Source organism: Marmota monax, unplaced genomic scaffold (assembly GCF_021218885.2).
Source record: "Marmota monax isolate L192 unplaced genomic scaffold, Marmota_monax_Labrador192_F-V1.1 WCK01_AAM20220418_F8-fsc00007, whole genome shotgun sequence".
NCBI classification, from domain to species: domain Eukaryota; kingdom Metazoa; phylum Chordata; class Mammalia; order Rodentia; family Sciuridae; genus Marmota; species Marmota monax.
Window position 1 is genome coordinate 12,762,608 of NW_026692781.1, and position 16,540 is coordinate 12,779,147.

Genomic DNA, 16,540 nt, shown 5'->3' on the forward strand with positions numbered 1-16,540 from the left:
TTTTTTTTAAGAGCTGGAGGCCATATCTATTTCCATCAAAGAATAGAAAGCACTTGTACCTTTAGCAGGTGGAACTTCTGGTTTTTTAACCACAGGAGGCACTTTCTTTTCAGGAACGACTTCCTTGGGGACCTCGGGCACTTTAAAAGATATTAGTAGTTTTTAAGCTCATAGTTTCAATGGCATATGAAAGTCAATTAGACATAGCAGTGAGTGGAATATGACATTTAAAGACAGACATTTTTCTATAGGCAGTTAGTGGCAGTGAAAAGTACCTTTCACTGGTGGTGGTTCAGGTTTCTTGGCCACAACAGCAGGTGCTTTCTTTTCAGGAACAGGCTTCTTAGGTGGCACGGTCACTAAAGTTATTAGAATTTGTTTTAGAAGCAGTGAAGATGAATGCAAAAAGAAACAAGTTCACAGTGCCCAGAACTGCGAGGGCAAGAAGGGGTGCGGCATCCCAGCAGTTTGCCAAGTACCTTTTGGAGGTGGGGCAGGAGCTGGCTCTTCCACAACTTCAGCAGGAGGCTCTTCGGGGACAATTTCCTCAGGCTCCTCATACACTTTAAAGACATCAGCTTGTTTTAATACCAGAATAAACATATATACCATACTTTACAAAAGTATTTTCATATCACTAAGAAGAGATTTTTCTCTTTTAAAAGATAATAGTTGAATAGTTTTGTGGTTACCTTCAGGGGGAGGACTTTCCGGTTTGGGAGGAATAACTTCCGTCACCTTCTTTTCTGGGACAGCTGCCTTTGGCACCTCAGGTACTTTAAAGATATTAGTATTTTCAAGATTAGACAGAGTAGAGACAAAAGGACTATATCAAGCACAGTGACATCAGGGTGACTACCTTTAACAGGTGGGACTTCTGGCTTTTTAGGAGGCACCACAAGCACTTTCTCTTCCAGGACAAACTCTTTGGCAGTCTCAGGAACTTAAGAGAGATTAGTGAGATTAAATTTAGGATTTACGAAGACCACATGGACTATTTTCAAGAGTAGAAGTCATGTTTTGTGAAGCCTCAGGTGAGTGAGCAGTACCTGTGACAGGCAGGACTTCTGGCCTTTTAAGAGGCACCACAGTCACTCTCTTTTCAGGGACAACTTCCTTGGGAGCTTCAGGCACTTAAAAAGAGATTAGTGAGATTACACTTAGGATTTATGTAGACCATGAGGATGAAATATTTCCAAGAGGAGAAGATTTAAATCTTGTGATGTGTGGGGTGAGTGACAAATACCTTTAACTGGTGGGGCTTCTGGCTTTTTAGGAGGCACTACGGTCACTTTCTTTTCAGGGACAACTTCCTTGGGAGCCTCAGGCACTTAAAAGAGATTAGTGAGATTACATTTAGGATTTGTGAAGACCATGAGGATGAAATATTTTTAAGAGCAGAAGATGATGTAAGAACTGTGATGCCCAAGGTGAGTGACAAATACCTTCAACAGGTGGGACTTCTGATTTTTTAGGAGGCACCACATGCACTTTCTCTTCCAGGACAAACTCTTCAGCAGTCTCAGGAACTTAAAAGAGATTAGTGAGATTAAATTTAGGATTTACGAAGACCACATGGACTATTTTCAAGAGTAGAAGTTATGTCTTGTGAAGCCTCAGGTGAGTGAGCAGTACCTGTGACAGGCAGGACTTCTGGCCTTTTAAGAGGCACCACAGTCACTTTCTTTTCAGGGACAACTTCCTTGGGAGCTTCAGGCACTTAAAAGAGATTAGTGAGATTACACTTAGGACTTATGTAGACCATGAGGATGAAATATTTCCAAGAGCAGAAGATTTAAATCTTGTGATACCTAAGGTAGTGACAAATACCTTTAACTGGTGGGACTTCTGGCTTTTTAGGAGGCACCATGGTCACTTTCTTTTCATGGACAACTTCCTTGGGAGCCTCAGGCACTTAAAAGAGATTAGTAAGATTACACTTAGGATTTATGTAGACCATGAGGATGAAATATTTCCAAGAGGAGAAGATTTAAATCTTGTGATGTGTGGGGTGAGTGACAAATACCTTTAACTGGTGGGGCTTCTGGCTTTTTAGGAGGCACTACGGTCACTTTCTTTTCAGGGACAACTTCCTTGGGAGCCTCAGGCACTTAAAAGAGATTAGTGAGATTACACTTAGGATTTATGAAGACCATGACGATGAAATATTTTTAAGAGCAGAAGATGATGTAGATCTGTGATGCCCAAGGTGAGTGACAAATACCTTCAACAGGTGGGACTTCTGATTTTTTAGGAGGCACCACATGCACTTTCTCTTCCAGGACAAACTCTTCAGCAGTCTCAGGAACTTAAAAGAGATTAGTGAGATTAAATTTAGGATTTACGAAGACCACATGGACTATTTTCAAGAGTAGAAGTTATGTCTTGTGAAGCCTCAGGTGAGTGAGCAGTACCTGTGACAGGCAGGACTTCTGGCCTTTTAAGAGGCACCACAGTCACTTTCTTTTCAGGGACAACTTCCTTGGGAGCCTCAGGCACTTAAAAGAGATTAGTGAGATTACACTTAGGATTTATGAAGACCACGCAGACTATTTTCAAGAGTAGATATTATGTCTTGGGAAGCCTCAGGTGAGTGAGAAGTACCTGTGACAGGTGGGACTTCAGCCTTTTTAGGAGGCACCACAGGCACTTTCTTTTCAGGGACAACCTTGGGAGCCTCAGGCACTTAAAAAGAGATTAGTGAGATTAAATTGAGGATTTATGAAGACCACAGGGACTATTTTCAAGAGTAGAAGTTATGTCTTGTAAAGCCTCAGGTGAATGAGAAGTACCTGTGACAGGTTGGACTTCGGGCTTTTTAGGTGGAGTCACAGACACTTTCTTTTCAGGGACAACTTCTTTGGGAGCCTCAGGCACTTAAAAGAGATTAGTAAAATTATCCCTAGGACTTCTACAGACCATAAGAATGAAACATTTTCGAAAGCAGAAGAATTATGTCTTATAAACCCTCAGGTCAGTTACAAGTACCTGTGACAGGAGGGGCTTCTGGCTTTTTAGGAGGCACCACTGTTTGCTTTCCAGGGACAACGTCTTGAGGAATTTCAGGCACTTAAAAGATATTAGTAGTTTTCCACTTTGGTTAGTGAGGTAACAGGATTAAAAAATGTTTCCAAAAGCAGAAAAGAGATTTCTTCTGAAGAATAAGGAGAGGGGCAAAAGTACCTGCAACAGGGGGAACTTCTGGTTTGGGGGGCAGGGCCATGGGGACTTTCTTTTCTGGAACTTCTTGAGCAGCTTCAGGCACTTGAAAGATATTAGTAGTTTTTTCATTTAATGAAGAGCCATGGACCAAACTAATTTTCAAGAATGAAAGAGATATTTCTTCTGCAGAACAAAGACCCGGTGACAAGTACCTGTGACAGGTGGGGCTTCTGGCTTTTTAGGAGGTACCACTGGCTTTTTCTTTTCAGGAATAATTTCTTGAGGAACTTCAGGCACTTGAAAAGATATTAGTAGTTTTACACTTTGGTTAATAATGAAGAGAAATGGACTAAAACTGTTTTTAGAGAATGAACGAGATATTTCTTCTGTAGAGTACGGTTTAGCTGACATATACCTGTGACCGGTGGAGCTTCTGGCTTTTTGGGAAGTGCCTTGAGAATTTTCTTTTCTGGCACAACTTCTTGAGCAGCTTCAGGCACTTGAAAGATATTAGTATTTTCAGAATTTACAAATCATGAAGGCACGTATTAGCATGATTATGAGGAGAATAGGATGGTATTTTTTTTTCTAAGTGGGAAAAAATACCTTTCACAGGTGGGGCTTCTGGCTTTTTGGGCACAGATATTTTCTTTTCAGGTGCAACTTCTTTAGGAACTTCAGGAACTTTGAAGATATTAGTATCTTTTAGTTAGTAACTATGAAGGGAGAATCTTGAAAGCGCATTTCCCACCAAATACAATTTGTGAGACAGGTGGACATTACACACTTTCCCCCGCCCCCCTGAACAGGTGACTGATAACATGTAAGTATACTTACCTTTGACAGGTGGAACTTCTGGCTTTTTGGGAGGAGCCACTGGTACTTTCTTTTCAGGGATGGCTTCCTTTGGTGGCACTTCAGGCACTTCAAAGATAATTTAAAATATGTGTTTAGAATAGGTGAGAACAATTAATATCAGAGCATATAATTATACACCAAGATACTGTGGATAGCTACTGGCATGTTTTAAAAATTAGAATTCTATTACTTTAATTAGAATTCTATTACTTTAAGGTTTAAGATTTTTATACATAATTTTCTAGTTAAAAGAGCAGTTATTTGTCTCCCTAATTTGTACAGTTTGACATTACCTTCAGGGGGAGGACTTTCCGGTTTGGGGGGAATAACTTCCGTCACCTTCTTTTCTGGGACAGCTGCCTTTGGCACCTCAGGTGCTTTAAAGATATTAGTATTTTCAAGATTAGACAGAGTAGAGACAAAAGGACTATATCAAGCACAGTGACATCGGGGTGACTACCTTTAACAGATGGGACTTCTGGCTTTTTAGGAGGCACCACAAGCACTTTCTCTTCCAGGACAAACTCTTCAGCAGTCTCAGGAACTTAAGAGAGATTAGTGAGATTAAATTTAGGATTTACGAAGACCACATGGACTATTTTCAAGAGTAGAAGTTATGTCTTGTGAAGCCTCAGGTGAGTGAGCAGTACCTGTGACAGGCAGGACTTCTGGCCTTTTAAGAGGCACCACAGTCACTTTCTTTTCAGGGACAACTTCCTTGGGAGCTTCAGGCACTTAAAAGAGATTAGTGAGATTACACTTAGGACTTATGAAGACCATGAGGATGAAATATTTCCAAGAGCAGAAGATTTAAGTCTTGTGATACCTAAGGTAGTGACAAATACCTTTAACTGGTGGGACTTCTGGCTTTTTAGGAGGCACCAAGGTCACTTTCTTTTCATGGACAACTTCCTTGGGAGCCTCAGGCACTTAAAAAAGATTAGTGAAATTACACTTAGGATTTATGAAGACCACATGAACTACTCAAGATCAGAAGTATGTCTTGTGAAGCCTCGGATGCGTGACAGCTACCTGTGACAGGTGGGACTTCTGGCTTTTTAGGCGCAGCCAAAGACACTTTCTTTTCAGGGACAACCTCTTTGCACACCTCAGGCACTTAAAAGAGATTAGTATTTTTTACACTTAGAAAATACAAAGACCACAAGACACAATGAAACATTTTTAAGAACAAAAGAACCGTTTTACTCTCTTGAACTTGAGATGGTAGTAGCAAGTACCTGTAATAGACGGTGCTTTTGACTTTGAGGTAGGCACTTCTGTTACTTTCTTTTTGGGGGTCACTTCTTTGGGAGCTTCAGGCACTTTGAAGATATTAGTAAATTTACATTTGAGTCAAAAGTGGTGAACACAACACGAGTTACATTTACACATCACAAGAATTTTCAGGACTAGAAAGGTGGCCCTTTCTATTTTCCATCCTCCCTAGTCCTTGTAAGGGAACCAGTTGAGAATGTACCTTTGACAGGTAAGATTTCAGGCATTTGTGATAAATACACTTTTTTGGGAGGCACATCTTCTCTGAGAGCCTCAAGCACTTTAAAGATATTAATATTTTTACATTGAGGAGTTAAAAGAATCAGGACAAACAGGAAACACATTATACAGAAGACTTTTTCCAACCCTTTTAAGCTTCCAGCAAGATATACCTTCTTGTGCAGGAACTTCTGGCTTTGGGGGTAGAACCCCAAGTGTTTTCTTTTCAGGGACAGCTTCTTGAGGAACTTCAGGCACTTTAAGAAATTAGTATTTTTACATTGAGTGTTATGAAAATCACAAGGAAGAGCAAATTATTTTCAAAACTTGTTGGAGTCAGTTCTTGAGCCTGAGGGTTTAGTGACAGGTACCTTTAGCTGAGGGAGCTTCTCTCTTTTTGGAAGGAGCTCTTTTTGCAGGAACAACTTCTTGAGGAGTTTCGGGCACTTGAAAGATATTAGTATTGTACATTTAAGAGTTAAAATATTCGTGAAAACAGTAGCTACAATAAGATAGCGAATGCAACTTTCTAGAACTTTCTTTCCCTTCTTCATCAATACACTAACCTAGAGGGATTCATGGATCCTTAAGAAGAGGGACTTGCCCTGCTCTACTACCCAGCAGCATTCTTGTAACACCCACACCCTCATTGCACAGTATAGTCGGCCCTCCGTATCCATGGATTCTGCATCCTCCATTTAACCAGCTACAGATGAAAAAGTCGTGTCTGCACTGTGTATGGATATACTGTTTTTCTTATCATTATTCTCTAAACAACATAGCAAATATATAGTATTTACATTTTATTAGTTATTATGAGTAATCTAAATGATTTCATGTATATGAGGTATTTTATTAATTACATGGAACTGGTACCTCATTTTATGTAAGGAACTTGAGCATCCATGGATTTTAGTATCTGTGGAGTCCTGGAACCAATCTTCCATGGAGACAGAGGGAGGACTGTATTTTTTGAATGAATCCTTTTAGTAGAAAGGTTTTAGTTTGTGGTAGGAACAGCCACAAATTCTTTCTTTCTGGAGGGAATTATGAAGCTTTAGTTGCCTTAAAGATATTAGTATGTTTATGTTTAGAGTCACAATGAGTGTTAGAAAAAAACAGTTCTAGGAGCAGAAGATGGATAATTTCTTCTTCCATATCTGTTCAGAGGTGGCATGTACCTTCCATAGGTGGCATTTCTGGCTCTTCAGGAACATCCTCAATGACTTTCATCTCAGGAGCAGCTTCTTTTATGGCTTCTGGTGCATTGAAGATATTAGTATTATTCTCAGAGGTTAAAAGGATCAGTGGAGATATTAATTCCATGAACTGAACCTAAGTGATTTTTATGGCTACTAGGGTGCTTCCTTCAAGAATCTGATGAGATGCAAAATCTTAAGAGTCATCAAATCTTACTCGTTTTTGTTAATTATTCTTTAGCTCCCTAGGGCCCTGTCCATAGTAGACACTTATTAAATAAATGAAGGAATGAGAATAACCATGATGCCTTTTGGGGAGGTGTTTCGATTTCAGAGGGAACTGCCATGGGTTTTGCTTTTACAAGCGACAATGTCTTGAGGTGATTCTAGCACTCTCTAGATATTAATGTAGTATACTTTTGAGTTATGAGGAGCAGTGAAGAGTTCCAGTTATATACAGAAATGCTACAGATTGGGAATCCCCAGAATCTGATTCTTAGTACCAGTATAAACGCCTGATTATCAGGGGTTGTTTTTGTTTTTTTAATTTTTGGTCAATTCAGATGCTATAAATATTAATATTTTTTTTCTTACAATTGTAGGTGTATAGAAAATTAGATTATTGAAAGTAAAAAAAAAAAAAGACAGCCACTAATGGTATCTTTAACAATTTAGTTTGTGAAGATAAAACAGATGTTCTTATCTGTGTTGGCTTCTTTTTTTGTACCCTCACCTTAGTCTCATTAAAGTAGTGTTTTCTGGGGCTGGGTTTGTGGCTCAATGGTAGAGCACTTGCCTTGCAATGTGAGGTGCTGGGTTCGAACATCAGACCACATAAAAATAAATAAATAAAATAAAGATATTTGTCCATCTATAACTTAAAAAAATTAAAAAATAGTGTTTTTTTGAGTTCAGGAGAGAACAACCAAAAGATGCCAGACTGAGAAAGAAAGATCAGAGTACTTGGGTGTTCTTTCAATTCCAGAATATCATGGGCATTATTAAGACATTGTTATTCTGGAAGCTTTGAAAAGTTCCCAGCTTTTAATGTATCTGAAAAATGTTTAAAATGGGAAAATGTATGATGCTTGAAAAATAAAACAGAGCAGGAGTGGAGCAAACATTCAGAACAGAGTGCTCAGGACTGAAACCACAGTGAATGGGCTTAACACATGACCATTTAAAGGAGGAGTTGGTGCCACTAAATGACAGAGGTGCTTGATTATGCACCAGAAGGTAATTATTCATCTCTCATGAGACTGGAATTCCAGAATTTACCAGCCTGTCAAAATCACTTTCCTATTAAAATATTTACTTACTGCTAAAAGCACACATACGAATGTGAAATAGCCGATTCCAAGAGGATTTAACATCATAGAAATATATTTAGAAAGCGAGTTCCAGAATTAACTGGAATTCTGCCTTAGTTTTATTTTTTTAAAATTTTTTATACCTTTATTTTATTTATTTTTTTAAATTTTTTATTGTTGGTTGTTCAAAACATTACATAGTTCTTGATATATCATATTTCACACTTTGATTCAAGTGGGTTATGAACTCCCATTTTTACCCCATATACAGATTGCAGAATCACATCAGTTACACATCCATTGATTTACATATTGCCATACTAGTGTCTGTTGTGTTCTGCTGCCTTTCCTATCCTCTACTATCCCCCCTCCCCTCCCTGCCTTAGTTTTAGAAGGCTCTCAGATGTGTCTCATGGGTAAGAAATGATATTACAAGAACAGCAACTTCACATCGAATATTTCATTTTCTTTAAGTCATGATTTTCTAAACATATTTCTATGATATTTCTTATTGGAAATCAGTAATTTCATATTCATATGCTTACTTTAGCACTAAGTTTATCTTAATAGGAAAAACAATTCTGAAAGGCTATATTTCCTGAATTTCCAGTCCCATGGAGGACTGAATTATTGCCATCTCATGCACAATCTAACACCTTTGTTATTTGACGGCACTGAATGAACCAATTCAATCTAGTCTTGTGTCCATTATTTCTAGCTAGTCTGATTTTTATTATTTTTAAAGGAAAGATAGCTGTTTCCTATTAAAGAATACATCTGGGTCATATTTGGACATATTATGTATACATTGTTTTCTCTGTTATCCTCATAAACTGTATAACTCAACTATCTTTCATCTGTATAAGTTAAAGATCTTCTCTCTATTGCCTCTTGAGTGGCTCACTGGGACATGCGTATACTTGGTCAAGCTTCTTCTCTGGGGACCCATTTCTCTGAAATGATTTCCTTGGTAACCACTGGTGCTTTGAGGATATTAGTATTTTTACATGTGTTAACCATTACTACAAACACGAGATAAGAAAGCCTATTTATTGGGACTTGTACCTGTTGGTGGTAATGTTTTTCTTCTTTTGGTAACAAGAGTTCGTCTCTCTGGAACCACTTCCTTGAAGATTTCAAATTCTTTAAAGATATTAGTAGTGTTTAGTTAAAACAGGCAAAGACAAAGACATGACAGACAAAGACATGACATACAAAGAATTAGGTATACTGACAGATATTGTAATTTTAAGTTGGAAATTTAATTTTTTTAAATAGTGTATCTTTGTATATTATTTGAGTGAGTCTTGACTTTAGATAGTAATTCCTTGTCTTGGGCATCTTTTTCAGATGCTTTAAAGATATTAGTATTTTAGCATTATAGGTTGTGAGAATGTACATAAAATTCTAAACAGATTTTTTCAACTTTAGAAGAAAGGTTTTCTTCTTTAGATTTTCAGAACTAGAGAATTATACCTTCAGTTGGAGGATGTTCTGGAATTTTAAGAACAGCCTCAGGTAACTCCACCTCTGGAAGAACTTCTCTGGTTATATCAGGTGCTTTAAAGATATTAGTAGGTTTATACTTAGAAGCTGTAAAACAAGTCAATTACATAACATGCAGTTTTTGAATCTTAAAGATATTCATCTGAGTTGGACACAGTTGAAAAATACCTTTGGTTGCTGGTGCTTCTCTTGTTTTAGGAATAGTCACATATATTTTTTCTTCTGGAACAACTTGCTCAGGTGGCTCAGCTGCTTTAAAGACATGAGTACAGTTATATTTATAAATGATGAAGAAAAATATTGAGCTTCTAAACTGAACCCCCAAATCAATTTTTTAAGACTGGATCATTGATGTTATATACCTTTTGCTATTCTGTATTTTGCCTTTTCAGGATGAGTCACAAGCACTTTTTCTTCTACAACCAATTCTTCAGATGCTTCATAAACTTTAAAGATATTAGTATTTAGATAATTAGGGGTATTTCAAGGTAGATGAAGAATAGTATCAATAAAACAACATATAATATACACTCATCACCCAAATTAATGATAGTACACAGACATGAATGCAATGACTGAACATGAGTTTCACTCCCAGTTTTATGATATAGGACTCTTTATGGCATTTATTTATGAGAATGAGAATGAAATTGAGGAATTCATCAGGCAAGGACCATAAAATTCTTCAATTTTTTTCTGCAGGAAGTTTTTGATAAAATCGTCCAATTGCTCTACTTCTTAATGGATTTGTGCATAAAAATCAGGGAAGATGTTGAGCTACCATGGGGAATTTGCTTTCTACATTTGACCTATTGCAAATTCATGTAAATATTTTCCACTTCTGGGAGGAAAAGTATATTTTAAAATCACATCTCATTTATGGATTCACAGCTTAAAATGAGTGTGAAAATCATTTAGGGATTAGAAGCAGAAAAGAAAAAATGATTAAATATTTGGAAAATAAGGCCAATAAAAATAATAAAGGATTTCTTCAGAATTTAAAAAGGAAGACTGTCTGACAGTAAGAACTAAATTCAAATATAGAAAAGGTATTCAAAGGATGGGGTGATTGTATACTTTTATCACAATATAGTATAATTTTTTTAGATTAAAAATGGAATATAGCATTTTTACTATTCAGAGTCTTAAATAGAATTCTTTTTTATAATATTTTACTATTAAAATTGTTTAATTGTAGTTTTGTATTAAGGCAAAAAAAAGTCTTGATAATACTTTTTGGGTTTTTAATGGTCTTATAAATTTATAACCACTCGGGCAGCATTGCCAAATGTTAATGATTGTTGTGAGGAGTAAAAAAATAATAATGGTAGAGATCCTGGTTCTTTGAAATTAAACTAAAATATTATGGTTCACTTAATGGTCTAAGAAAACAAATTGCTTCAAAGCAAAAGATGTTTATAAACAGAGGTTAGAAAAATTCAATAAGATAAATGCTTTTTCTAAAATTGGGTAATATTATATTTATTTTTTTAAAGTGTAAGGAGATGTATCTTGTCTAAAGCTTGGGGTCATTCAAATTATTTGAGACAAATATTTACAAGATATTAGTATGTTAACTTTTTAAAGTTATATGGATGAACACAGTGAATTTGAGAACACAGATGAAACCAAAGAGAACTTTAAATTTTTCTACACTCACTGTATATTTCTGTGTCTTCGGGAAGAACAGTAGGTTTTTCTTCTTCCATAATTTTCTTAGGCATCTCAGGAACTTTAAAGATATTAGTATATTTATTGTTATTAATAAGAAATATAAGATATTAAGAATATAAAGAAACAACATACTAAGATTTAATATCACATTCATTTGCTCTGGGCAATGAAAACTATCTTAGAGATACTTCGTATTGTGATCACTATCAGTGTATACCTTTAGCTGGTGGAACTTCAGGCTTCTTAGGGACTGATACACGAATTTTTTCTTCTGGAACAATTTTCCTGGGTGCTTCAGGTGCTTTAAAGATATTTATTTGTCTTATTTTAAAGAAGATCATAATTGGATATAGACAAATCAAGACCAAAACCAAAAGGGGCCTCTACCAAAGGAGAAAGTCAAAATTCCAGAATTTTGCATGGACGTGCAGTGTATTCCTCTTAGATTTTGCCTTATTGATAAGTTCTTTGTTATATCACAGACACTCTGCTCTTTGGAGATAACGGTCATTTGATATTGTCATTTAGAACATTTTTTTACTTATTCCCAGAGCAACTTGAAAAGAGCTTCTAAGATGGATTATATTTGGAAGAGAAGTTGAGGGGTCAATATTATTTCATTATTACTTAAGAAAAGGACCAATAAAAACAGTAACTTTCAGGCTTATGTCTTTGTTCCCAAAGGGTCACCACATAAAAGGAAAGATCATGCTATAGAACAGAAGTTGAAATTTAGATCATTCACAGTCATTTTGTGGCCCTGAGGGGAGAATGGTCTCTCTCCTCTTTAGAAAGTGAATAAAAAGGGATTTATATTAGTGGTAATCAGCAAAGGCAGGTACCTTTAGTTGGTGGAACTTTTGGTTCTTCAGGAACACGAACTTTTTCTTCTACCACAGCTTTCTTGGCCACCTCAGGTACTTTAAAGATAGCAGTAAAAAATTTCTTTTACTTTTAAAAAGTCGTAAAGATTTTTAACACAGAGAGCATAAGAGATATAAAAACAAAGCAGGATATAGCCACAATATAAAACACAGACATACTTAACAATACTAAAAATGAGTTAAAATTTGATGAAATATCCAGGAGATTTCTCATATTAAAATGGTAAGAACTTGGTATTATTTCTGCTTGACTTGGTGGAATAATCTGTTCTTTCTCTTTTCAGTGATAACTTTCTTATATAAGTTATATGCTTCAGGGACTTTTAAGATATGAGTTTATATTATTTATTAGAAGCTTTACAAAATTTCTATTGTGAAATTCAAGAGGTTAGCAAACATAAAGCAGAGACATTAAACACATAGAAACTATATTTTTATATTTAATATACTTTAATGCCATTTATAATGAATAGGAAAGCAGGGGCTTACGAGTAAAGATATTAGTGAACATAAAATCAAACAGAATCAAAGAAGGATACTTGAGTTCACTCTTTGGTTAACAAGTACATCTAGATGGTAATGACAACAGTGATTGTCTTTTTTTTTTTTTTTTAAGAATTTTCTTTGGAACCTCAGTTACTTTAAAGATGTTAGTTTGTTTTAGAAATTCCCAAAACAAAACACCAAAGAAAAACATCAAACAGATGGCAAAGTTATAAAGCAACAAAAGGGCTACTATACATAATTTAGGTAAGTAATTTTTCACCAATAAAATACCTTTAGCTGGTGGCTCTTTTCGAGGAACAACTTTAAAGGGTGGTTTTTTTGGAGGGATGATTTTCTCAGATACCTCAGGCCCTTAAAAGATATTAGTGCTTTGTTTTAGAAAAAAAAAAAAAACAACTCAAAAGTCTTATGAAGCATTACTTCTAAAGTTAGAATGAAGGCTCACAAAATGCTTTTCTTATATTTTTTGAATTTATATTATGCTTACTTCCAAAAAATATTTGATTTTGCTAGATATTGTCTATATTATACATTTACTGTATAAAACACATATTTCTTCATCTTACATAATTATTAATTTATGCAAGATTCAGAGTAGTAGAGAACTTAGTTGAACTACAGTTATCCTCAGAATTTACCAGAATGCAGGTATCATTATCAATACTTGCTCTATTTCCTTATTTTTTAAACTAAGACATGATAAAACTGCAAAAGGTTTTGAAAGGCAATTATCAATTTGTGCACTGTTGACCAAAATATTAATAAAGCAATGGTTGTCCGGCCAGAGCAGGTAAATTCTCAGTGAACTGACGAGTTTCTTTTTCACTTCATGACACTGGTCAGTTATTTTGGTATCTCTAACAATCAAGTAACAATATTGGTCAGATTTTTAAAAGAATTCACAAATTTATATGTTGATCTCTATAGATATGTACATATCAAATATTACTCTCTCGTCTGTGAAAATTATACTGTGTGGTTAATCTGTATTTGATATCAATGTTTGTTTCAGAGTTTAAATTCATGCTTGAAGTATTTCACAGGTTTTTCTACTGTTTCAAACTAAACATACAAGGTACTTTCAAAAGAAAGCCAGTTAGAGCAAGATATAACAAAGAGTAATATCTGCACAATTCCCTCTACCTTTAGGTGGAGCTTTGGGTTTTTCATATACTTCCACTTCTTCAGCCTCTAAAAACTCTATGACCCTATGGACTTCTTCAGCTTTGTGTTCTTGAAACCTGCGTTCTTCTACTTTGAGGAATTCTTCTACCTCGTGGAATTCTTCTTCTTCGAAGTATTCTTTAACTTCATGGAATTCTTCTTCTTCGAGAGCTTCTTCCACTTTTGCTTCTACTAGTTCTAATTCTAGTCTTTCTTTTACTACTTCCTCTCGTTGGTAGGCAACTGATATTTTTTCTTCAAGAACAGTTCTCCCTGAAAGATCATCTACTTTAAGACATTTATTATTTTAAACACAGAAGAAACAAAGAAGTAAATTGAAAATGTAAGAAAACTACTAATAAAAGGCTTGCATGCAACATAAAAAACAAAAACAAAGATCTTTCCAAAAATACCTTTAGTGGGGGGAACAGCTTCTTTTTTAGGCACAAGGACTTTCTTTTCTGGGATTTTCTTTTCTGGGACTTTCTTTTCTGGGACTTTCTTTGGTACTTCAGGCACTTTAAAGATACATTTTTAATGTTTAAGACCGTCAAGAATAAACTTTCACAGACAACAGACATCATCACCAATCAAGACACAAGGACATAAAACATGAAAGTCTTAAAGGTAAAAGCAGAGATTTAGGTTTTAGAGAAGATGTACCTTTGGCTGCGGGTGCCTCTTTCTTCTGAGCAGGAACAGGTACTTTTTCCTCAGGAATTTTCTTTGGCACTTTAAAGATATTAGGTGTTTTAGTTAGCTGACAATGCTCAAGAGTGCACATAAATAAGAGCATCAGAAACATTGGCATTACAATAAAACATCGACACCACTCTGTACTGTTGGATGCCTATTTTAAAGGCAATAGGACATTTTTCCAGACTATTTATTTGTGCTATCCTTACCCTTAGAAGGTTAGTCCACAAAGAACCTGAGTTTTTTTTTTTTAATAGTAGAGATTACCAACATTGGACTTATTTCTACTATTTTTCATTTGATGAACAGTCTTGCAGTAATTAGCATCCCAGAGTACTTAAACTAATATGAGCCATACATTCTGTTGGGCACTATGATATTTGCTGAGAAGTTTATTATGATAGGAATTGTATATTCTAATTGGGAAAGATGCTATTGAAAGGATTAACTGAATAGGAAGCAATGAGAATTAAAAATTTTTTAACAACATCAACATTCCATCAACATTCAAAATGGGAGTTCATAACCCACTTGAATCAAAGTGTGAAATATGATATGTCAAGAACTATGTAATGTTTTGAACAACCATAGAATTAATAAATTTAAGAAAGAGTTAATAAAAAAATAAATTACTATAAAGAAACGGTGAAAGAAGACATTTGATCTTTGGAAAGAAAATTAATAGGAATTTAAAGATATTAATCAGGATTTGCTATACCTTTAGCTGGTGGTGGCTCCACTTTTTTAGGAACAGGAGTAGGTGCTTCAGGTACTGCTTTCTTAACCACTTCAGGCACTTAAAAGATATTTTATGGACATTTTGAAAAATGAACAGAATAAGCATGTAATGAACAGAACAACATTCATATTCCAAAAGAATAAACACAAAACACTAATGTATTTTTAAAAGATGTTAGCAACCTAAAGGGTAATAATATATATGGCATAGTGGCTCTAGAGGTGTGAAGGATATTACTAGAAAATCCCATAAGCAAATGTAACATCAGTTATGCAAAAGATTGTGGTGGTCTTCAGGAACAAATGGTTAAGAATTATACTAAAAAATGAACACTTTCGCCACACAAATTGCTCCTCCACATTTACATTGAAGACAAAAATAAGAATTCCAATCTAGGAGAAAGTATTAATATGCCAATAACAGAAAAATCATCTCTCCTTGGTTTTTAGCTGTATTGAAGATGAAGTAGGAAAAGTTAGGGGAAAAAATAAAGGGACAGATAGCTTCAGGTACCAGGAATAATTATTCTTCAATATTCATTGATATGTCGATGTAAGGAGAGTAGAGTGGTAAACATTAGGTTTAGATAAATTCTGAGAAAGATTTAGAATGCCACATATTTTAGTGTCCAACCCATAAGAGCAGGTGTACCTCTAGGTGGCGTCACCTCCTCGACCACCTCCACCTCTTCCACCTCTTCCACCTCTTCCACCTCTTCCACCTCCTCCACCTCTTCCACCTCCTCTATGCTAGGTGGTTCTTCTGGGATCTCTTCTGAAATAATCTCTTCAGGCTCCTCAAACACTTTTAAAAGATTATTATTTTAAGTTATTTTTACAATTCTTTTGAACATTAGACTAAAATGATACATCTTAAGCCTGCTCAGCCTTGTAAATGCTAGAGAAAAGTCACTAGTCCTTAAAAAAATAATCTACTGGAGTTTTCAAAATCTTAGTTCCTTTTCATCATTTGTAACTGGAAAAAACCTCTGAAAATTTAGGCTAAAATTATTATTTTAATGGAAATGGACCTGTTTGGTGTCAAATAACCACTAACTAGTCGATATTAGATCCGTACCAGTTACCTAGAATGTCACTTGGACAAGCTTTATTCCATCATTGATAATCAAGCCATTTGATAAAACATTTCCCACAGAAAATAGTTCCCCTTCCAGAATTTTTATTGAAATAAAACATAGCAAATAGACAAGTAAGTTAAACATGCCAGAGGAGATTCAAATGGTATTAGTTTGCCCAATTTCTATTAGATAAAGGTAATTTAGAGTCTGCATGTTTATTTTCTGGGGTGAAAAGTACACTGGCCTCCTTTGAATATTAGATAATAATA

The 16,540-nt window shown here is 35.4% G+C and overlaps 1 protein-coding gene and 1 long non-coding RNA gene across 51 annotated transcripts in view; both read right to left on the minus strand.

Moving 5' to 3' along the window:
* Nucleotides 1-16,540, minus strand: part of Ttn (titin) — a 266,741-nt gene that overhangs the window by 122,016 nt on the left and 128,185 nt on the right. For 40 of the 50 annotated variants that reach the window (XM_058580253.1, XM_058580254.1, XM_058580267.1 and 37 more), the window contains 7 exons: nucleotides 15,845-15,997; nucleotides 15,173-15,250; nucleotides 14,422-14,490; nucleotides 4,000-4,086; nucleotides 480-563; nucleotides 276-359; nucleotides 60-140 (listed from right to left, as the gene is read on the minus strand). In XM_058580253.1, the coding sequence (XP_058436236.1) occupies nucleotides 60-140; nucleotides 276-359; nucleotides 480-563; nucleotides 4,000-4,086; nucleotides 14,422-14,490; nucleotides 15,173-15,250; nucleotides 15,845-15,997 (636 nt within the window). Of the gene's footprint in view, nucleotides 1-59; nucleotides 141-275; nucleotides 360-479; nucleotides 564-692; nucleotides 777-1,246; nucleotides 1,331-2,026; nucleotides 2,111-3,999; nucleotides 4,087-4,313; nucleotides 4,398-4,865; nucleotides 4,950-5,052; nucleotides 5,137-12,045; nucleotides 12,124-12,864; nucleotides 12,946-13,737; nucleotides 14,032-14,171; nucleotides 14,277-14,421; nucleotides 14,491-15,172; nucleotides 15,251-15,844; nucleotides 15,998-16,540 lie in introns of all 50 variants that reach the window. The other 10 variants (XM_058580286.1, XM_058580279.1, XM_058580278.1 and 7 more) reach the window with 6 other exon arrangements.
* LOC131424274 (uncharacterized) lies at nucleotides 6,440-12,039 on the minus strand. The gene is made up of 2 exons (XR_009227028.1): nucleotides 11,421-12,039; nucleotides 6,440-11,261 (listed from the first exon to the last, which is right to left on the minus strand). It is a non-coding gene; the product is annotated as an uncharacterized LOC131424274 (long non-coding RNA).